This window comes from Barbus barbus (genome assembly GCF_936440315.1).
Source record: "Barbus barbus genome assembly, chromosome: 15".
NCBI lineage: Eukaryota > Metazoa > Chordata > Actinopteri > Cypriniformes > Cyprinidae > Barbus > Barbus barbus.
Genome location: NC_136743.1, coordinates 13279921 through 13303897, shown reverse-complemented (window position 1 = coordinate 13303897; position 23977 = coordinate 13279921). Strand labels below are relative to the sequence as shown.

General features: G+C 36.6%; 1 protein-coding gene across 2 annotated transcripts; it reads right to left on the bottom strand.

Moving 5' to 3' along the window:
• Positions 1–164: 164 nt before the first annotated feature.
• LOC306881182 (SWI/SNF-related matrix-associated actin-dependent regulator of chromatin subfamily D member 3-like) lies at positions 165–22922 on the bottom strand. 2 transcript variants are annotated; one of them, XM_079435129.1, is made up of 13 exons: positions 22688–22922; positions 17776–17963; positions 13611–13653; positions 10757–10879; positions 10537–10659; positions 9922–10017; positions 7371–7472; positions 5216–5377; positions 5035–5132; positions 2335–2470; positions 2044–2166; positions 1737–1838; positions 165–1434 (listed from the first exon to the last, which is right to left on the bottom strand). In XM_079435129.1, the coding sequence occupies exons 1-13, from the start codon at positions 22697–22699 to the stop codon at positions 1381–1383; spliced, it is 1362 nt and encodes a 453-aa protein (XP_079291255.1). In that variant the 5' UTR covers positions 22700–22922; the 3' UTR covers positions 165–1380. The 2 variants fall into 2 exon arrangements, with proteins under 2 accessions (XP_079291255.1, XP_079291254.1); XM_079435128.1 differs by lacking the exon at positions 22688–22922 and adding an exon at positions 20641–20946 and having other exon boundaries at positions 168–1434.
• Between the last annotated feature and the right edge of the window lie 1055 nt (positions 22923–23977).

The following is a 23977-nucleotide window of genomic DNA, read 5'->3' as shown; positions in this document are numbered from 1 at the left end:
GAGGAACAATTCATAACAAAACTAAAATTTGATCGATGTTTACTCATGTCTTCGCAAACGGCAAACCCCCCCGATTTTTTTTTTTAATAATTAATTAACGTTACCCACACACCGTTAAATGTTATGAATAAATGATTCTGAACTGGATCAACGACCATACTGATCATGAATTTGTACTTATTTTATTAATCTTGTTCAATATGTCCATAACAGGCACGCTGCACTTATTTAAATAAAATACATAACACGTCTTGTAAAAGGTAAAGGGTCAATGCCTCAGAATATGAACACCTTTTGGCATTCATGAGTACCAGAATTACTTCTCAGGACACAAGTATACAAATGCCATCAACTGGTGTGATGGAATATTCAGTAAAATTAAGTAATTTATTAGCATTCACAAAGATGATGTAACTGTACCTTTGGTTAATGCTTCCTGTGCATACAGTATCGGTGATTTAATAAGGCAACAAAGATCCAAAACATGTCGGAATCATGCTAAAAAAACTCCTAAAAGAAAACTAAAAATATTCACATGCAACATGCATTATTGTATTTAACAACACACAATATATTCAGAACATATTTTGCTCTGAAAATGAAGATGTTTTCAAATATCATTTATAAACACTGCTTATGAGCAATAATTTGTGTAGTCTTTAACAATACACAAAAATTGGTATTGTTAACAAATGTTCACAAATCAGAATGATTTACCTTATCGTAGCATGAACGGGTTTTCTTTAACACATTAAAATGACAATAAATGTCACTTATTGCAAATAAAGTTGTCTGATTTTCATCCAGTGGATTTCTTCATGATATCGTTTGCACGGTGCAAATTTAAAGACAGAAAAACAAAGGAGAAGCTGAAAGCAGAATGTGACTAAATATTTAAACGTAGAAAAAAACATGACAGATTCAATATCTATACTTACTAACATTTAGCAATGTCATTAATAGTTAAAAAAAATTCAGGCATCATAAAGTTTCATTCATTGTATTTTCTACCTTTCCAAGTCAGAAGACACACAGTGTTATCTGCACCTTCATGTGCATCTAAAAATGTAAAAACAATCACGATAGCTGCTGTATTTGTATGTAATCACTGTGAAAGTGGCATTTTCAAGCCACTTTCTTAAATTCATTGTACTGTGAGGTTATATACATTCAGCTGTACAGTAAACATACATTAAATAAGAGTAAAATTACACTTTTCATTGACCCTCATTGATTAAAATCAGTCCAAAACTCATACAGAGAAGTGGTCTAATACTTTCATGTCCATGGAAAACTGCCCAGTGTGGAGACCACCAGAATAAAAGTGACCAAGCCACAGGTGAAGCAAATTAGTTAACTTAATCTTGAAACTGAGATATTTTAGGTGGTTCTCATTGCCAAAGCTTGTTCAAGCTCCTGTCTTCGTTGTTGAATCTACATTAAAAGGAAAGAAACATACATTTCTAAATGAAAAGAGCAAGTGAAATGACCACTTTTGATTCTAACATACACTAACATCGGAAGAAAAAAATGCAGTTTAAAATAACCTTTTGTCTAAAAGCATATTTTAAAATGTAATTTATTCCTGTGATGGCAAAAAAGCTAAAGTTTCAGCAGCCATTATTCCAGTTTTCAGTGTCATATGATCCTTCAAAAATCATTCTAATATGCCGATTTAGTGCTTAAGACTCTTTAACTTTTGTCGCTAACATAATTCATTTGCATGTACCCCTCACCTTGCAATAGAAATAGCGGCTGACAGCTTCCTGAGACCAGGGCTGGTTATAAAACTCTGCTCTTCTCTCCTCCTCTGGATTTCCAACTGTATCTGTCATCAGCTGTAACCACAAAATCCAGTCCAGTTAAAAAAGGCAGAAAAGACCATTTTTCTAAAAGCAGTTACATACTTTTGACCACTAGGTAGAGACACTCTTTCAAACATGTCTAAACTTTATTTTAAAATGTTTCGAGATCTGATATAACAACACTGTATTTGACTATGATTTTGAGGAGTACACATAGTTTAGACACATAGTAGTACACCTTAAGGTCCCGGTTCTGGGAGCAGATCCAGTCCTGGATGTAGCCCTTGGGGTCCCTGGAGAAGCTGAGCATGAAATCTCTTTGAATCTTCAGTTGATTGATGGACTCGATAGTTTCATGGATCTAAAGAATAAAAGGTGAAAATGGGATTGTTGAGAGAACTCCAAATGTATAATCAGAACATAATAGTTATGCATAGAGTTTATATGAATTTAAATAAAACAGTATCAAGATATTCAATGATTCTTGTCCAGATGGCTTTCACAATTTAATAATAAAGCTCTTTCTGACCTTGTTGTCCAGGGATGCAATCTCTTGATGATTGGCTGTGGACAACAGGAATCCATTCATCTGACTCTTCAGAGGATCATCAACTTCAACGTCAATGTCATAGCAGGCTGTCTTCTTCTGGTCATTTGGATCCACACTGTTAAAAGTACAATTGAAAAAGGCATTTAAAGGAACAGTTCATCTGAAAATAAAAATTCTGTCAGTAGTTACTCACCCTCATGCCATTATAAAGTAATTTTTTCACTGTAAAACACAATAATACATTGTGCTTTTTGGGGTGTCATACAATGAACTTATGAACAAATCCATTCAAAAAATGTGTACAGTATCAAAAAATAACAAATAACATGATACAGGTTTGGAACAATATGACGGTGAGTAAGTAAGTTCAATTTATGGGTGAATTATCTCTTTAAATTCTAAAGAAAACAGGCCCCTTAAAGGTCCATTTGTGTCACATTACTTAAAACTCCTATACATCACATGACGATGAGCAAGTATCTATATATATCTATATATCTATCTATCTATCTATCTATCTATCTATCTATCTATCTATCTATCTATCTATCTATATATATATATATATATATATATACAAACCCGATTATATACAAACGACCTATAGAGTTTTAGCCGGCAACGGTGAATGGCACGGTGGATTGTGTTCACTGACAATGTTTTCTGGAAGTATTCCTGAGCCCATGTTGTGATTTCCATTACAGTAGCATTCCTGTATGTGATGCAGTGCCGTCTAAGGGCCCGAAGATCATGGGCATCCAGTATGGTTTTCCGGCCTTGACTCTTACGCACAGAGATTGTTCCAGATTCTCTGAATCTTTGGATGATATTATGCACTGTAGAGGATGATAACTTCAAACTCTTTGCAATTTTTCTCTGAGAAACTCCTTTCTGATATTGCTCCACTATTTTTCGCCGCAGCATTGGGGGAATTGGTGATCCTCTTGCCATCTTGACTTCTGAGAGACACTGCCACTCTGAGAGGCTCTTTTTATACCCAATCATGTTGCCAATTGTCCTAATAAGTTGCAAATTGGTCCTCCAGCTGTTCCTTATATGTACATTTAACTTTTCCGGCCTCTTATTGCTACCTGTCCCAACTTTTTTGGAATGTGTAGCTCTCATGAAATCCAAAATGAGCCAATATTTGGCATGACATTTCAAAATTCAACATTTGATATGTTATCTATATTCTATTGTGAATAAAATATAAGTTTATGAGATTTGTAAATTATTGCATTCCTTTTTTATTCGTAATTTGTACAGTGTCCCAACTTTTTTGGAATCGGGTTTGTATATATATATATATATATATATATATATATATATATATATATATATATATATATATATATATATATATATATATATATATATATATATATATATATATATATATATATATATATATATATATATATATATATATATATATATATATATATATATATATATATATATATATATATATATACACATACATACAGTATCTCACAGAAGTGAGTACACCCCTCACATTTTTGTAAATATTTTATTATATCTTTTCATGTGACAACACTGAAGAAATGACACTTTGCTACAATGTAATGTAGTGAGTGTACAGCTTGTATAAGCAGAGGTTGAAGGGGTGGGGGGTCAGCCTGTCAGTACTCAGACTATACGCCGCACACTGCATCAAATTGGTCTGCATGGCTGTCGTCCCAGAAGGAAGTCTCTTCTAAAGATGATGACAGTTTGCTGAAGACAAGCAGACTAAGGATTACTGGAACCATGTCCTGTGGTCTGATGAGAAAAAGTTCAACTTATTTGGTTCAGATGGTGTCAAGCGTGTGTGGTGGCAACCAGGTGAGGAGTGCAAAGATGAGTGTGTCTTGCCTGCAGTCAAGCATGGTGGTGGGAGTGTCATGGTCTGGGGCTGCATGAGTGCTGCTGGCACTGGGGAGCTACAGTTCATTGAGGGAACCATGAATGCCAACATGTACTGTGACATACTGAAGCAGAGACTGGGCCGCAGGGCAGTATTCCAACATAACGACCCCAAAACACATATCCAACACGACCACTGCCTTGCTAAAGAAGCTGAGGGTAAAGGTGATGGACTGGCCAAGCATGTCTCCATACCTAAACCCTATTGAGCATCTGTGGAGCATCCTCAAACGGAAGGTGGAGGAGCGCAAGGTCTAAACATCCACCAGCTCGGTGATGTCGTCATGGAGGAGTGGAAGAGGACTCCAGTGGCAACCTGTGAAGCTCTGCTGAACTCCATGTGTTAAGACAGTGCTGGAAAATAATGGTGGCCACACAAAATATTGACACTTTGGGCCCAATTTGGACATTTTCACTTAGGGGTGTACTCACTTTTGTGGCCAGCGGTTTATACATTAATGGCTGTGTGTTGAGTTATTTTGAGGGGACAGCAAATTTACACTGTTATACAAGCTGTACACTCACTACTTTACATTGGAGCAAAGTGTCATTTCTTCAGTGATGTCACATGAAAAGATATAAAATATTTACAAAAATGTGAGGGGTGTACTCACTTCTGTGAGATACTGTATATAAGGGCCTATACATAGTAATAGTCTATATAGTAATGTTTGCTTAAAATTTGCTTAAATTCCAGATTTAAGTTTGAGGATACAATAAATGGAAATACATTCTAAATTTATGACCAATTACCTGATAATATGATTGATCACAATAGGATCAGGCGGGAGTAGCAGGTTAGTTAATCTCTGGGGAATCTCACAAAACTTCAGACGAGGGCAGTCAAAGATCTGGAAGAAATAAAAAAAAATTTTTGCTATCAGGCAAAATATTAACACCAAAATGGAGAGAGTACTTTATGGTATGGTAGTACCTGCTGGAAATATTTATCACAGTTGATGTACTCCTTTTCATGAGAATCCTGCAGCTTGTTGGTCTTGACGTACTGCCATAAAGCCTGGATGATGCAGGAGCGGGTTTGAGTGTGGATGCCAAGAAGACGTGCAAGGCGAGGATCCAACTTAAACTGAGGCGGCTAAAGTGCACAACGGATAAAAGAAATGAAATAAACACATTCAGAAATTTCTAACAGAACTGTATCATTATTAAATATCCACATATTTAGTACATTATCCTTGCTTCAATTTACATTTAGTGTATTTGAGTAGCTGACAACATGTCCATAAACATGTCCATTCAACAGCAAGGTTTTAGGTTATACTTCACACGACCATTTAAAATTCTGGGATCAGTAAGATTTTTTTTAAATGAAATTAATACTTTTATTCAACTAGGATGCATTAAATTGACAGTATAGACATTTATAATCTCAAAAAAGATTTATATTTTAAATAAAAATTCTTTTGAGCTTTCTATTTGATCAAAGAATCATGATTTCCACCGCTGTTTTCAACATTGCTAATAATAAAAAATGTTTCTTGAGCACCAAACAGAATGATTTCTGAGGGATCATGTGACACGGAAGACTTGAGTCATGGCTGCTGAAAATTCAGCTTCACCATCACAGGAATAATTTACATTTTAAAATATATAAAACTTTTTATATAAAATATGTTTAAATTATATTTAATCTCACAACAATTTGTACTGTATAATAATTATAAAATATTTCAAATTTTTAACTAGTTCTAGATGGCTAGCATGTTGTTTATCTGGATATTGCTGAAACTACTTGATATTTCATGTGAACTACACAACTGCAAATCTGTTTCATTGTCTCTTTTTATAGATTTTAATCTGCATTGTTTAAAAACATTTACATTTACATAAAAACAATGGACAAACCAAGCCTCTTCCCATCAGGATATAGTTCACAAAGTGAAAATCGCTGTATTTAAAAAAGCCTTTTACTCACAAGCTATAGCTACTTTGGTGAATAGAGAAGGGCAATCAAATTTTAGAGATTAATGACTCAACAATAGCTTTTAATTACAGTGCTTTTAACGATGGATAAGACAATTAAGCTAAAGCTATCTTTATGCAGATGAATTTCTAATTCCTTTCTCAACACATTTATTTTGTGCTATACATTTTGTACTTAAAACATTTTATATAGCTCCTAATTTATTTGTTTAAAAAAAAATCAATACCTTAAAACTAAAACTTTATTTTTAGGTCTAAATTGGATTTTGAATCTTTGATTTTCAGTGTGACCTCAGACTTTTAGACCCCATAATCGATCATTTAAAGGGGTCATTTGATGCGATTTCATGTTTTCCTTTCTCTTTGGAGTGTTACAAGCTGTTTGTTTATATATAAGATCTGTAAAGTTGCAAAGATTAAAGTCTCAAACCCAAAAAGATATTCTTTATAAAAGTTAAGACTGTGGGGCGATTCCAACGTCGCAAGGACAGTCTGGTGCTTCTGACTCGCAGCCTGTAAGTACATTTTGATATTTAAAGAATTTGCTACTGACTATTCAAACACGAGTTTTGAGCAGTGTAGAGTAGTGCTTATTTGGCGTTTCTACGATCACAAATGCAGACATGGTAATGTTTACGCGGTGCGGCGCAATGCGTAAAAAGACGGTATAAATCATCATAATCAGTAATTATGTCCTCACTGAATGCAACAAATGCCTCGTTTACAATGGGTTTTATTGTTTTAGTCTTGTCGCGCCGGGACACGGCATCACAACATGGTAAGGTGCATAAAATTTCCGTCACACGCTTGAGGTATTCGGCCAATCACAATGCCCTGGATAGCTGGCCAATCAGAGCACACCTCGCTTCTCAGAACGATGAGCTTTGTAAAAATCAACGCATTTCAGAAAGGTGGAGCAAAGAGGAGCAGCAATAATGTACAGTATGTGGAAAATAATGTGTTTTTTGAACCTCAAACCGCGTAAACACATTGCATTACACCAAATACACAAAATAATGTTCTTTTTAGCAACATCATATGACCCCTTTAAAGAGGCGCCTATAAACCAGCTATGGCATACAAACTCTCCTCTGGTAATCCATCAGCCGTAATTTCTAATAATAATCTGGTACTCCTGCACGCACCTGGTAATCCAACATGAGCAAGAGAGTACAGCGCACATTCACATCGCCAGGCCTCTTCACCTGGAAGCCATCTGTCTCCTGGGTCGTTCCAGTGCGGTGCCACTGTTAGGATGACACACAAACTTGAATTGCATACAGCAATTTCAAATTAGACTTTGATATATTCTGAAGAAAATCTGAACAGTGTTTGCCTGTGTCGAGGGTGTCTGTCAGGGCATGCAGTTGCTAAGATGTTCTTAGTGGTTGGTTTTTAACAGGTTGCTATGCATTTACTAGTTGGTTGCTAGACTATTCTGTATGGATTTCTAGCCTTCTAGACTCTATGATATTCTGGTTCCTAGATATTGTTGAGTCCTTTGTTTAATGTAAAGGTCCATTCACACAAAGAATGATAACTATAAAGATAACTATTACGATAACTATATTTTAAATTTACAGTCATTTTTAAAACTATATATTTTTATCATAATAGTTATCAGCCTTGGTGTGAAAGGGCCTTAAGTCTATGCAATTATTTTGACTGATGAATTGCCCACAAGGTGAAAATTTTCTCAAAAAGTAATATTTATGGTTATGGGTTTCATCACTGCAGCCAGCGATGAGGTCACCGAGGTCCGGTACTCTGTAAATTTTGAATTAAAATGAAAATTGTCAATGAAAATGATTGCTGTGAGACGCTGGCAGTGTGAACAAGGCTTGAGAGAGTTGTGAGTCTTTACTACTAAATTTGACACTTTAGAAAGTTAATAAAGTTGGAAGTTGCTGTTTTATTTTAGTTTATTTATTATTTACAAAATATTTGAGCTAATTTCAGTTTACTTTTTATTTATTTTTCGTTTTTTATTTGTTTACATAGCTATATCTAATCAAAAAGCCCACAGACAGGATACCACTTTCGATAAGGAAAATGCAAAAAAATATCACCATATTATCTGTCAGAAACATTATCAACGCTATCAAAAACAGCAGTACACATTTTCACATCTGTAGAATGATCGGTTACAGAATGAAATGAAATATGCAAACCCTAGCCATGAAAAATCTATGCCATTTCATTCAGTAGTAACATTTTCACAAAGTCATGCTAAAAACATTCATAAGAGCACTAGACAATATTATCATCTATATTATTAATGAAAACAGTAATATGTACTGTTGCATGAATAATAAACAACTGATACAATTATCCACCCCTAACCTATAGTAAAGTATTAACAAATTTTGATGTAATAATTCTGGTATAATTTAACAATATTCATCCATCTAAAACAGAGAAAACATCTTTTCACAAGCATCTACATGTCTCTCTCTCTTTCAAAGTTGTATTTGTAGGGGTTATTATAGCACAAGTCCCCACAAAGACCTTACTAATTTTCAAACCCTGGTTATGGTCATGATGGGTTTGTTCAAATCTGCAACTCAGAGTATGAATGACAATATTACACTAGTGATATAACTTGCCAGTACATTATTTTTGAGAGAGAGAGGGTCAAATCTTAAAATGACCCACGCCCACCCCCCAATTTTTTTTTAAATTAAATATAGACTGCTTATGCGCTGTTTATGCACGGAGGAGACATTCAAACATGAGAGTGAATAAAATGATTACGCTCTTTATGCGATCTCACTTGCATTTTCCCTAAACCATCGCATGTTTCAGCGCCATTTGAAAGAGACAACATAATGGCACTGACTCACAGCTCAACTCAATTAGCTTTGCTTGACATTGGAGGGTTTTTCAATGCCGTCCTTTTCCACAGGTAAATCACTCTTTTTATCGCACGCCTCAATCTGGTGTGTGTTGTGATGAAAACCCACAGTCACCAAGGACAATTTAAAGAGCTGCTGAATGAATAAACCCAAATGCAGCGCATTCAGTCCGTTCCAATGGGCCGGAGGGGCACAAGGGTCACTCCTTGAAAGCTGCAGACCACTTCTGTGTATCTGCCTTCCCAAGAACTCAATGTCCCTAATAAAGTGCATAAATATTAAGTGCGTGAGCCAGCTGGGAAGGTTCCCTTGTGTAATGTAAATGCCTGAGTGTGTCTGAATAGCACCTGTGCACAATGGTTCCTCCACTAAAATAGAGTAAAACGCACACTCTCTGAATACAAAGACTCACAGAGCGCTGTAAAAGGTTTTATAAGTGTTTGTCTTCAGAAATGTGTTTCTTTTCTCCCGTTAATGCTCCCCAAAGCTCTGTGCTGGCTGCAGTGTCATCACTCCACAGTGTCATGGGCAACTTCTTTATGTAACACGTTGCTATAGAGACCACAAAGATATATCTTACATGAAGTATGGTTAACTGAACTTTTCATTCTGACTTTTCTACTGTGTTCCAATCTAATCTGTCACACAGTAGAGGCCAAGAGATTTTTGTGGACACGTACTTGAATGTGACATAATATCACCCTTTGTGACTGTCCTCAACCTTGTTTGAAATGCAGGATTCTCCCATATTAATTAAGTCCAACTTTTGTAAAGAATGAATAATCAAATACGGTTTAGCTATGTTTTTTTATTACCTTATCTAGAGTGAGTTAATGCTTACCTCCACTAAGTGGTTGTCAGGGCCGTACAGATCCTTATCCAGCTCAATAACAAGGCTCTTAAAGAAAGACGAAAACTTCCTCTTTTGTTTTCCAGGCTAAAGTGCACAGGGAATAAAAGATAAAGCTTAAAAAAGGGACTTGCAATGAATTGAATGAAGCCTAAACAAACATTAGCATTGACAATAGTACCTTCGAAAAAAAAATCATTCAATTAGCTTAATTAAATTGTTCTATGCAATTAAATTAAGCCTTTTAAAGAAAAAATAAATTAAGTCATTTGAATGGATTTGTTCTAGCTTACGAACCTAAATATGTTTTGTTACTTCTGCTAGATGCAATGAAAAGGACTAAATTGGATTCAGTAATTATTCATGCATGGATTAAATGAGCTTCCTTTAAACAAATGTCAACTGATTGCGCGCAATGAATTTTTGAAAAAATTAAGTTGTGCAAAAATGGTCAGAAATTGTTACATTTGCTCATTTTAATAAACTTAATTGAACAAGCAGCAAAAAATGATTTTGATTGACATTTAAAATAATAACAATGGTCACGGCATATTAATTCAATGCTCCATTTAAGAACAGATGGTAAGATTATTAAGGCAAACTTACATCATCCAACAACTTGCCCTCTACACGCAGCTCCCAGGATGCAATGCTGCCCTCAGAGTCCTCTGCGTCAGGTTTGGCAGGGTTGAAAGTGTTTGAAATGTACAATCGTAGCTTCCGCTTTTGCTATAAGAGAGGAAACAGTTTGAGCTGTACCTTCATTTTTCATATTATTGCTAACTAGGAATAAATCTCACTATAATTGTGTACTGAAATCACATACCTTCATTGGTCTTTTGAGGGCTTCTTGTATATCCACCCTCTTCCTCATAATGGTTTGGTCAAGTTTGCGCTCAAAAGCCAGGAGGTCCATGTACGCCTGGGACTCTGGCACCAGTTCACGGATCTAATGAAAAGGCATTGTTAACAAGCAAGTCTGCAATCGGGTCTAGTAACAATTCAATGCATCATTCATTGTGAGATGTTTTCAAAGCAGTTTGATGATATTTTACACAGTCTAAACATTTTCCCTGTAACTTTCTCATTCGTTATCAATTTCGGTTATGACAAAGTCAATTTGTGGTGCTAAACTTAGATATATGATTTTCAACTGCTTTTGTTTTCAGGTCCCATAAAGCAGAGACTAACACAGTAACAACCTTCTTTATCAAACTAATACATAAAAAAAATCAATAACTATAAATATAATATTTATATTATATAAAAAATATTGTAGTATTTATAATTTAATATAATTTAAATGCAATTAAAATTTATAATTTTATTTATAATCCATTTTAGGTCACACTTTATTTTAAGATCCAATTCTCGCTATTAACAAACCATTAACTACGACTTTTGCCTCAACCTCCTAATTTGCTGTTAAATTTAGGTATTGGGTAGTATTATTGATGTAGAATATGGTCATGCAGAATATTGTACTTTATAAGCAGCCAATATGTTAATAATAGGAATGCTAATAAACACATAGTTAATAGTGAGAACTGGTCCCTGTACTAAAGTGTTATCCAATTTTATAATAAATCTAAATTATTAAATTAAATCATTCAATTATTATATTTATACAATTCATTATTTATAATCAATACTACCATTAACTGTGCAAGTCCAACAATATGCATATTATTAACATAAGTGAGTGAAGTGAAGTGACATTCAGCCAAGTGTGGTGACCCATACTCGGAATTTGTGCTCTGCATTTAACCCATCCAACGTGCACACACACAGCAGTGAACACACACACACACACCGTGAACATACACCCGGAGCAGTGGGCAGCCATTTTATGCTGCAGCGCCGTGGAGCAGTTGGGGGTTCAGTGCCTTGCTCAAGGGCACCTCAGTCGTAGTATTGAGGGTGGAGAGAGCGCTGGACATTCACCCCCCCACCTACAATTCCTGCCGGCCGGAGACTCGAACCCGCAACCTTTGGATTACAAGGCCGACTCTCTAACCATTAGGCCACGACTTCCCCCACAGATATAGGTTCATATAAGGATGTCAATTCTAAGTTTTGGTTTTAAAAATGTGAATTTCATTTGTTTCATGCTTTTGTATAGACGAAAATCCACTTCCTGAAATTTCCACTTCCACATTGTTGTTGTCACAAACCATTTGTATCCTCTATACAAGTGAACCTATATTTAATGTTATGTTTTTTTTTGCCTTATGATGATAATATAAAAAGTAAAACTCCATTAGCATTATGAATTAGCACTGTTTCACTTCAATAACTGTCTGGTTCAGCTCAGCTACCAAATCTGATCTCAGAAAACAACAGAAGGTAGTCCGGACTGCTGAGCGAATCATTGGTACAACCCTCCCCACTCTCCAAGAACTGTACTCATCCAGAGTGAGCAAAAGGGCTGGTAAAATCACTCTAGACCCCTCACACCCAGCACACTCCCTCTTTGAACTGTTGCCGTCTGGTCAACGCTACAGAGCTCTGAGCACCAGAACGGCCAGGCACAGGAACAGTTTCTTCCCTCAGGCAATCCATATCATGAACACTTGACAATAATTGTGGAACACACACTATTTATTCACTTATACACTTATTTATCTAACACACATACTTAGTCTACATTTCAATTTGCACATAATATACCGGTACATACAAAACTGTCTATTGTTATATACCTGTACACACAATTGTCAATTTGTATATTGTTTTTCCTTATTTACTTGTTCTATTTTTAATTTCTCTTTTTATTATCTGTGTTTTTTGTCCTGTCACTGTCATTCTGTTGCACTGTGGAAGCTTCTGTCACGAAAACAAATTCCTCATACCTGGCAATAAAGCTCATTCTGATTCTGAATACAGTAATTATTCATATTCGGACAAAGATATACTTTGCTGTAATATGGACCTAGAATATTGGTAAATGTAGACATATACCAATATTCTTGGCCCATTTTGCGACCAAATCAAGTCAATTAGTCTTTGTGAACTGATTGAATATGAAACCATTACCAGATTTCACCAGGCATTTGCACCACTTTACTAAGTCAATGACCATTTTACATCCTGATTTTCGTTTGTGACTTGTTACTGAAACAAATCATGTATGTCCTTGCATGATACACAGCAAAATTGTAACCTGACGCTCTCCTGATTTTCACTGTGTTGCATCATTCTCTCCTTCCTATGTGACCTCCAGCATTTTACAAACTTCTTCATAATGAATTAGGACTTTTTGGTTTGCCTGTAAAAAAAATAATTAAGACTTTGAGAGGATTAGCCATTCCAAGAACCAACAACCCTTCCAGTTCCTGCTATTGTGGCATATTACTGTGTCACATCCTGATGGAGACACTTTACCAAATCAGTCATGTGCCTGCACTCATCCCACAGCTCCATGTAATCACACACCGTCACATTCCTTGGGAATCAAACCATTTTCCATCGGCAGAAAAAAAAACAAATGCACAACAGCAGTCTTCGTGACAAATTGGACCCCTCTTGCCCATCCTTTTCACTTTATACCCCCAGAAATAAGAGAAACCAGCACAATTACCTGTACCGTGAGATCTCTCTTGACTTGGCACTGGAAATTAAGACATGAATAAACAAACAAACACAGACAAACAGATAAAAGCCATAGTGATGGACCTCACCCTCTGAGGGAGAATCTTGTCTGCCATTTTTCTTCTCTTGGCACTATGGATGGGGGAAAACAGAGAGAAAGTAAGAAAGAAAGAGAGAGAGAGGGAAAGCATGTTACTATGGTGACTGATAGCACAGGCCATCTGCTGAATAACTGGGACCCATCCAGACGTTTTTCCAGCTGTGTGTGTTTGTCTATTTGTGTGTGTGATCAGAGAGAGGGTATAAGAGCGAGAAAAAGACAAAAAGAGGTTGAAAATAACACAATCATGATGCGAAAATATTAATTTATGCATATTTTATGGGTATAGGTAAAGTCGCCTTGTTGTTTGAACATCTGGCTGTCTCAGTTATTGTAAAGGGCTGTTCACACAGCAAACAGCAAGCCTTTGTTAACATATTGCAAAAATGTTTGTAATTTTTATAGAACGGGACAGTAAAAATGCTACAGTAAAAACCTGTTAATTCTAAGTTATATTACAATACATAGTGAAAAACATGGAATTATATATACTTTTACTTTAAAAGACTGTCAAGTTTTTTGCATTTTTGGAAGTAAAAACTATAAATTACAAAATTTTCAGTAAAAAAAAAACAAAACTAATTTCTCTTCTATCCCCAAACATGATGCATATAATTCACTAGTGCAGAAAAGTTTTTCAAATGGCAAACATGCCACACTCCTACGGACACCGAGAGCTCCTCAGGTCCAGAGCCGAGGAGCAAATGACCCCGTCAGAGCAGGAAGCGTCTGTCCAGATTCACATCCACACCCCCTCTGGAGTATAAACTTTCTCATGGTCCGACTCGTCCACCCTAAGCCACACTGCTCCTCCGGGAGAGGCTGAGTAGCAGAGACTGAGATGCGGTGGGGGTGTGAGGGTGAATGCCTCGACACTCATCACATATTCTTAAACTAAAAGGAACCATTAATGCATTCAGGTGAATAAAAGGAGCGTTTACTGAATGTCGGGCAACTATAAGAGAGAAAACATTGTGAATTAACACAAACGGCATGACAGAAGGGTCATGCAGCCCACACACACAGCTAACGGACCGCAACCGCATATTCTACTCCACATGCATTCATTCTCAGGTCATATTGACTGTTGTGTTCATTTAGTGAATGTCATTTTTTATTGGTTTTTACTTTAATCTGTTACCTTAAGTGCACACATGCATTTGGGGTAATGCTTCAGTCAAGTTTGAAGCTGCAAACGGGAACAAACCAATCAGGCAGGGACATGTCCATCACAAACTGTCAAACTAACATGCAGCAGAATAAACGGCCTACTTGAAGGATCCAACTGAAGGATCTGATTGGGCGTCTCTCATGTCCATCTGTCTTGCAGATGTCTCATTTGCTGCTGGAAATCCAAGTGGTTTCCTATAGGTTGATTTGGGGTACCTCTAGTTAGTTTCTTAAACAGAATTTTTCAGTAACAGCCGATATTGTACACATATACGTATAAAGGCAATATCTGCAAATATACACTAACCTTCAAAGGTTTGGGGGCAGTAAGATTTTTTTTTTTAATTAAACTAATTGCTTTTTATTCAGCAAGGTTACAAAAGTCACTGTAAGGACATTTGTAATGTTTAAAAAAAAAAAAAAAAAAAATTCAAATTTTTAAATAAATGCTGTTCTTTTAAACTTTCAGTTCATCAAAGAATCCTGAAAGATGTATCATAGTTTCTACAAAAATAGTAAGCAGCATAACTGTTTTTACCACTAATAATAATAATAATACGAAATGTTTTTTTACCACCAAATCAGCACATTAGAACGATTTCTGAAGGAAAGGATCATGTGCCACTGAAGCCTGGCTGATGAAAATTCAGCATCACAGGAATAAATTACATTTTAATATGTTTTAAATTGTAATATTTTTTATAATATTACTTTTTTTCCCCTGTATTTTGAACAAGGCCTTTATGGTCATCTAATGCTCACTTTATTCTGTAATAACACTAATAATTTAATAAGACTGTTAAACGCACTCTTTATCCAAATCTCAAAATGAATATCTACTGCCCATAATGTTGCCTTAACTCATTTGTGAACTGCTTTAATGTTTTATTTTATGTAGACAAAATAGTATATATTAGATATATTTTTAGATTTAATAAGAGCCATTAATTGGTTATTACACAAAAATAATTATTGGCTTATTTGCATTGGGCAAAATGTTAATATAGGTCAGGGTTCCTCAAATCTTTCCCTGGAGGGCCAATCTGCTGCAGAGTTTAGCTCCAAACCTGATCAAAGTCACCTACCTGTGATTTTCTAATGATCTTGAAGACTCTGATTAGCATGCTCAGGTGTGTTTGATTAGGGTTAGATTCTTGGGTCCACCCAAGACTGCACATTTTGCATCTCTCGTTTGTCTGATACACCCATTTCAGGTCTTGGAATCTGTACTAATGAGCAGATGATCTGAATCAGGTGTGTTTGATTAAGGAGACATGGAAAACATGCAGTGTTGGGGGGGCCTCCAGGAACATGGTTGGGAACCACTGTATTAAGCAGTATTGCAAGATGATAAAATTCTGAGAATTTGATGAACTTTTACTGTAAAAGTGAAAACTATATAAATTACAGTGAACAAACAGTAAGAGGACATTCACAGAGGCTCCTGTTTCTTCTTTTATTATTATCCTTAATGTATATTAGGGTGTTTTGTGTAATTTTATGTTATTTAGTTAATGTTTAGTGCATTATTTAATGATCATCTGCGTTACCCTGATTTTGTCTTTGTTTGTATGACCATGTGCACTGTATTGGCCTTGTGGCTCTCTGTTTTACCACCTTTATCATGGTGTTTAACAGTAAATTTTAGGGTAAAAGCAGATTTTGATATTTGAAGTAGCTATTTTTTTTAACATTATAACACTTAATTAAATATATGTTTATAAGTTTTAAGATATACTGGCACCAACATGCCAGCCTGTAACACTGGTAACATTGTCACCATATTTTTTACAGTGAATATCTGGCAACCACAGTTGCTATTTTTATCGTAAATGTAATAGTTTTTTTTTTAAAGCGTCGAAAATCAATTGAAAAACAGTGCAAGAACATCATCTGTTTGTGCAGTCTATAACATTTTTGAAAACCAGATCTTTGTGGTCCAAACGTCAGAAAATACAGACTTCTAAACTGTCACTCCAAATTTACTGGGATAAATGTTTTGTATTTCAATAATACAGGTCAAACATTTGTTAAACAATTTGAATTTTTTGTAGCATAGTCTGTTGAATTCAGTGGCTGCCCCTCAGTAATTACGACTGACACTCTTTCATGCATATACCGTTGAAATGAAAATGCAAGGACAAATACAGTACTGCGACAAGACAGATGAAAACCTGAGAAAACTAACAGCAAATTCCAAACATCACTTTCACGCCCTTGGGTCCTTGGGAAGGGAATGCTATTAGCAGAGCTGTTTCAAATGAAAATGAGCAATGGAATCCCTTCGTGAAGGTCCTTTCCGCAAGTTTAGAGGTGATCGTGATTTTAAGCACACAATTTTGCCGTTTGTGATCACATGATCCTGTATGTAAAATGTTTTTTAAACAAATGCCACACAGACAGCAATGTGAATCAAAAAGATTCAATATCTGATCCAGCTACATCAACAGCTAGAAACAAGAGTTCTGAAGTCCAGTTCTGAAAATCAAGTGTCAGTGACATTTCCAAGTACAGGCTGTACCAAAATGGGCACATAAAGTATGAGACGGTAATGCCCTGCAGAAATTCAACATCCTCACTTCAAGTCTTCAACACTTCTGAGTAGGAAGGGTACTGTGATACTCTCTTGTGAAAGGAAATAACAGTAAGTGTGCCTAAGTGATTACTTATGATAACTGTTGTACTATTAATATTCACCAAGAAGTATTTCGGCATTTAACAGAGATCAAAATGTTGCTGTCTAAAGATAGAGCCCCTGCACCAGCCAAACATCAGACAGTTCAGTCACTAGAGAGCGCTATACTTGGCAAGAGCTTGCTGGCAAATTGTAGGAGGAGCAAAATGAAGATTAAACCAAAATAAAACTTCATACAGTCATATGTATTACATCAAAATCAAAATGCCCAGTTTGCTCTAAGGTTCAGGGAATACATATCTATTATTTATCATCTATAGGTCAGAGAACAGTTTAAAGTGGCACTCACTTTCTGGGACGATTCAGGACGGGGGGAGGTTGGACTGGCTGGGATGGGGCAGGACGTTTTCGGTTGGGGTCTAGGGCTGTGTTAGGCATCCCTGGTCGAATCGGTGGTGTTCCTCCATATGGAGGTCCAGGAGGCCCCATGGGAGCGCCTTGATGGGGCATCCGTGCCCCTGAGGTCATCCCTGGACGCTGTGGAGATTAGATAAATGTAGAACGAAGGTCAGATAGCCAGACATTTCTTTGTTGAACTCCTTTGATGTGTTAAAGGATGTTATAGCTCTGACAAACAATGCATATGAAGACACATATGCATAAATTCGTGTATGTAAACTCAACAAACTTGTAGCTTTTAAATCAATTACAGCAAGCTGACATAATGCACAAAGACTTTTTTGAGCTAAGGCGCTGTTATGAGCTCCTCCTCCAGTATCTGAAGCAGAATTAGGCCAGGGCCTCTCGCACCTGTGCCTGTCACTTCAGAAGCGACAGCTGCTCGCCCTCTACCGAAACACAGACGCGCTGGGTAAGTCAGCCTAACGCAGTCTAAATGACAACTGTGCAAACTGTGATGTCAAATAACATCTCATTTCATCTAGTCCACATGCATTGTGCTTTCTGGAATTAGAAATGTGCTTTTGGGAATTTCTTTTCCATTTTTTCAAAATACATCTGGACTGATTTGCATAGTGAAACCACTATATGAATAAGTCTGAATAGAATTGACTTTTAATTGAACACAGCAATCACAATAATGTAACTTTTTACAATAAGATTCAATTCGTTAACAGTAGTCAATGCAAAAGTTAGCAATGCAATACATCATTTATTATTCTAGGTTATTGTTGTCTACAACACAAATACATTCACGTTATAAGTGTATTCATTAAAATAATTTAATTATACAAATATTAATTATCATAAAAACAATATTATATTTATAAATTAACATTATCAGATTAATAAATGTGAATGCATGTTAATGCAATAACTAAAATTAAATAAACAATAATTTGATAGCATTTATTATTGTAGGTTATTGATAATTTCTACATACACAAATACATGTACGTTTATGCATTCGTATACATTAGATTTTATCATTTAATTGATACAAATATTGAAATATTCAAATATTGACAGAAACAGTAGTATATTTATAAATTAACATTAATATTCATAAATATGCTGTTAAAATATCACTCATTGTTAGTTCACAACACCTAAATCATTCATTCTTTTTTTTTTATTTTTATTAATGGCACTGTAAAGTGTTACTCAACTGAAGAGCAATATTATCTTTGGGTTTTTGTCCTGTTTTTATTTCTCAATGCAGTTTGTGTGCTGCAGCGGAGATCTGAGGTCTGTTGTTCATGACTCATAATGGCAGAGTCACAAAGTCCCTGTGACTTTCTGGATGTGCACCAAAGTTGTGGAAACATCCAGAATGTGAGCCAACGTCCCCAGCTTCAGTCCTCCCTACAGTGCGGGTACAGTACATCTCTGCCAGAGATGCTCCCGTATGGTGCTGTGACCCTCACGACCCGATCATCACTTCCCAAAGTAGGCCAAGCTCCAGGGGTGTCCAGGCCTGGTCCAATCTCAAAACATCTGAGTGAAGAGGTAGTGGGCTGTGAACATGTGGACGCAGCGGGAACGGGTGCAGGTCTCTGCACGCTTCTGCCAATCCCTAGCTCTCAAGGTCGCAATGGAGGTTTTCAGGGCACAAGAGGAGGCCGCAGCACTGGACTAGCACACAGGATAAGTTTCTCAACACTTTCTCAATACTGCTGTGCCATATACTACATATCTGTTCAGAGATACCAATACCAGAAATATCTTTGTAGATACTAATATTATAGTTCTCAGATCAATCGCAATGTGAATCTTTATTAATGGAGAAACAATTTGAGATTTTTAACCTTTACCACACAGCTTAAGGCTGTGGCAAGTTTGTAGTACAACCTGTTAAATAATGAAAATGTATTTAACAGGTTAGAATGGTTATAAAATAAAATTGAAAAAAAATAAATATTAATTTTTAATATTAATAAATTATTAAGGTCTTTAAGCAATCATGAGCTGAGTGATCGCTCATTTATAAACCATGGAGAAGTTTGCGATCACCAGTAACCACTCATGAAGAGTCTGCATTCAACCCCAATCCATCAATTTATGAAATATCTATACATTCATATTCATGAATAGCCATTTCTGGAATAATATTTCCACAGTATCAGTGCTTTGTTAAATAATACATGGCAAAAGTTAAGCTAATAGAGGGTTAGGATGTCTTGAAGGTTGTGTTTTTGCAAAGAAGACTCTAGAAACAACACCTTTCATTTGGTCTGATATTAAATAGTATTAGAAAGCAGCCACAAAATAGTTGCACAACCACCAAAAGTTCTCAAAAGTCTCCGTAAACCTTTCATTCGCCCACATTTTTATACAGTGAACACCCTGAAACACATACAATCAAGTTTGCTTCCACTACATGTTCATGACTAAATACCACAGCAGGATTTTTTGTGTGTGATCTACCCTTAGGGTGCTCCTGATACACACCCTCCACTGCCTGCACACACACCAAAAGAGCATCTTCTGTTTCATACTAGTACTCGGCCTTCAAAATACAAGTATCTCTCATATTTCCAGTACCAGAGTTTCTCTTTCCTTATCCTCCTCCATATGTTAAAGACAGCAATCTTTCACTCTTTCTCCTACACTCTGTCCTCCACGGATATTCCTGTTTTTTAAAAAACAATCTACATAAAAATGAACGGATAAGAGCCGCTGCATCTTAGTTCTCCCGTGAGCAGAGCCACCGACACGCTTCCACATGCACAAACACACTCACTCTCTCACTCACCACTCCATGGACGAGAAACTCAAACAGTTTACTCTTGGTGGCTTTACGAGCTCCTCCAGCAGAATCCTCCATGTCCATGTATAAAACCCCCAGTCTCTCTTTTGTTCCCTCTATTCCTGGGTACCTCTGCCTATGTGCGCTTTCCTCACTTTCCCTCTCCTCCAAAAGAGAGTGCTCCCTCCCTCCTTCTCCGCACTCTGACGTTCCCTTTCTCCACTCTCTCGCTTTTGAAAGCGTGTCAGCGTGTGGCCAGAGTCGAGTCTCTCTCTCAATCTCTCTGTTTTAATGTAGCTTCCCTCACAGTCTGGGTTGGGAAGGATGGGGGTCTGTGAAGGGGGCTGTCGCTAGACCACCGATGTGTAGTGGAATGCCGCTAAAAGCAGGAACATGGCAATCAGGACTATCAAAACACAGACATGGTGTTGTTCCAATAGGCGGTTATGTGGCGGTAAATTATCCTTTTGCTCTCACAGCTGGTAATTAAGTCTGAGAATTATATCAGGGTAAAGTCTGAATGACTAACACTGGGGAAACTATAAAGGAATGTTTCTACAGGCAGGATTCTGTAGAATTGTCTGAACCGCCATAACGGGTCCATTCAGATCAAGCCTTAGAGTTTGTCAGTAAGCAAGCATTTAAATGGACAGTTCACCCAAAAAGGAAAAATCTGTAATCTTTTAACCACCCTTGTGTCATTCCAAATCTGACTTACTTTCTTCAGTGCAACACAAAAGAAGATATTTTGAAGAATTTGAGATCCAAACAACATTGGACCCATTTATTTTCATTGCATTGACAAAAAAAATCAAATAAATAAATACTGAGACACTGAGGTGGGTAAATGATGAGAATTTTCATTACTGGATCACTTTAACGAAAGCACATTTTTGGACTTTCAGAGGAAGGTGGATGTAAACAAGCTGTTCAATCTTTCAGTTGATCCAGACATTAATAGGATGAGATATTATTGCATGACTACAATGTTTGGCAACTTATATATATAAGTTCGAGGACAAGCTGTTGGGATAAAAGTTGGTAAATTACTTGTTAAAATGCAATATTAAAAATCTCCACTATTAAATTTTTTTTAATAAACATATTGAAATTTTAAAAAAGGAAATAAAAATAAATATCAAAATAAATATCAAAATATGTACACTGTTAATTTTCAATAATTATCATTTGTAAATTGACATAAGCACTGTACTGATTTAAAAAAAACATTTCATGCTGATTGAACCAACTAAGCACAATTAAAAAATATATAAAGATAAAGATAAGGAGGAAAAATGTCTTCCAATAGTAGAAGACCCCCTTTAAGGACCCCCATAAAGGCTAATACTGGAGGGTGGCAATGTCCCATTCAATCATAGTGAAGGGGGTGCTGGAGGGGGGCAAACACAGGTTTTGGGAAGACATGAGCTTGATTATCCATGTGCATATGTAGAAAAGGTGCTCAATCATCTTTTATTAATGAACTTTACATTTTGTGTGCTGTTAGATGCATCTCTTTACGAGAAAAGCACACTGACTAGCCTAGTATTTGTGGTAAAGGAGTAAATGTGATGTGGTATTGCTGAACGGATAGGCCTCCTCTGGAATTATAAACTTCAGTATTGCAAACAACACTGTCTGGAAGCACATAGACACAACGCAGAGCAGATGTTGGGCTCAACGAGGATGTTCATCATGTAAGTTACAAGATACATCAGTAAAAAAGCAGCTGGATGAAGTTTTGAGACAGACTACTGCTGGTTATAACCAGACATGGTATTTCTGAGTTATAAAAAAACTGTATAGTCATATGGAGGCAAAAAAAAAGAAAAAAGACGAAGCATTCCTTACAAATAACAATTGAATGACATGAGTAATAGTTTTGTTAGGATTTTTTATAGTCTAATAATACTGTCAGTTAGTATCAGTGCATGGGAACAGCTAAATTACAATAGCATACACGTCTGAATAGAAACGCTTTGAAATAACAAATGCTGAAAACGCATTTGACTGAAGCGCATAATGACTCGATGCGATGGCGTTGCATTCCTACCTTTCTTTCCATTGCTGCAAGTTTGATACCCTCAGTTCAGCTGAAGAGGAGAAAGCCCTGAAACACACGCGGTGGATGTCCGGCAACTTCTTCGCGGTTCCAGACAGGTCCTCGGTTACTCCCCCCTCCCCTGGGAATGAGGGCTGGATGGAGGGATGCTGGCGAGGAAGGCCCGTGTCTGTGATTTCAGTCTGGATCCGGCGGCAGCGAGTGCGGCAGACGCAGCGGCGCAGGCGCGGGGATCGTCAGAAACAAGCGATTCAATGAAGGATTAAGGGGACGTCGTCAAACTACAGAAAATGGAAGCAATGTGCATTGCTGTAAAACGCACTTTTCGTCAAATTAACAATAAGGGAGATCTTCACTACTGGCCGCGACAATGAAAATGTACACTGTCTGCAATAAAGGATACATTTTCCTAACTAAAAGGATTTTAGTGAATTTCAAATGTGAAACGATTCTTACTCAGCTAAGCATTCATGTGCATATATTTAATATTTACACACAGTTACATTCCCCACACATAAACGCATAGTGGACACAAAAACTATTTGGATATCTAAAACCCCCATGATTTCTAAATAATGGATGTCTTCCCATTATGTAACAAAACGTCATGCCAAGTGGCATTCATTTCACAAAAAAAGACTTAAGGTTTCAAGATAAAAACAAAAGATACAAGAGACTAAAATGCATGTTTGAGCTGTCTCAACTAAAAATATCTTGCTCTGACAAATCTTAAAACATGCCAGTCTTACCATCTTTAATTTTGCTGGACCAAACAGGCTTCATCCCAGGAAAGACACTCATTTTTTTGAATACCAGAAGGCTTCTCAATATTCTTTTTTTCTTGTCCATCGGACCTGCCTGAAATTATTGTGTCCCTAGATGCTGAGAAGGCCTTCGATAGGGTGGAATGGGCCTACTTGTTTTTTATTTTGGGAAAGTTTGGGTTTGACTCTAACTTCATCTCTTGGATCCGACTTCTCTATTCCTCTCCTACAGCATCTGTATATACTAATGGCATACGATCTCCCTCCTTCTCTCTTCAGCGTGGGACATGACAGGGCTGTCCCCTTTCTCCCTTACTTTTTAACTTAGCCATAGAACCTCTAGCTATCTGGCTCCATAGTCACAATGGTTTTGAGGGAATTTCTCGTCATGGTTTAGTTCACAAGCTTTCTCTTTATGCTGATGATGACCTTTTATCATATATCCCAGCTGCCTCTCTACCCCCAATTTTGGATATCCTAGATAAATTTGGCCAATTATCTGGCTACAAGGACATTT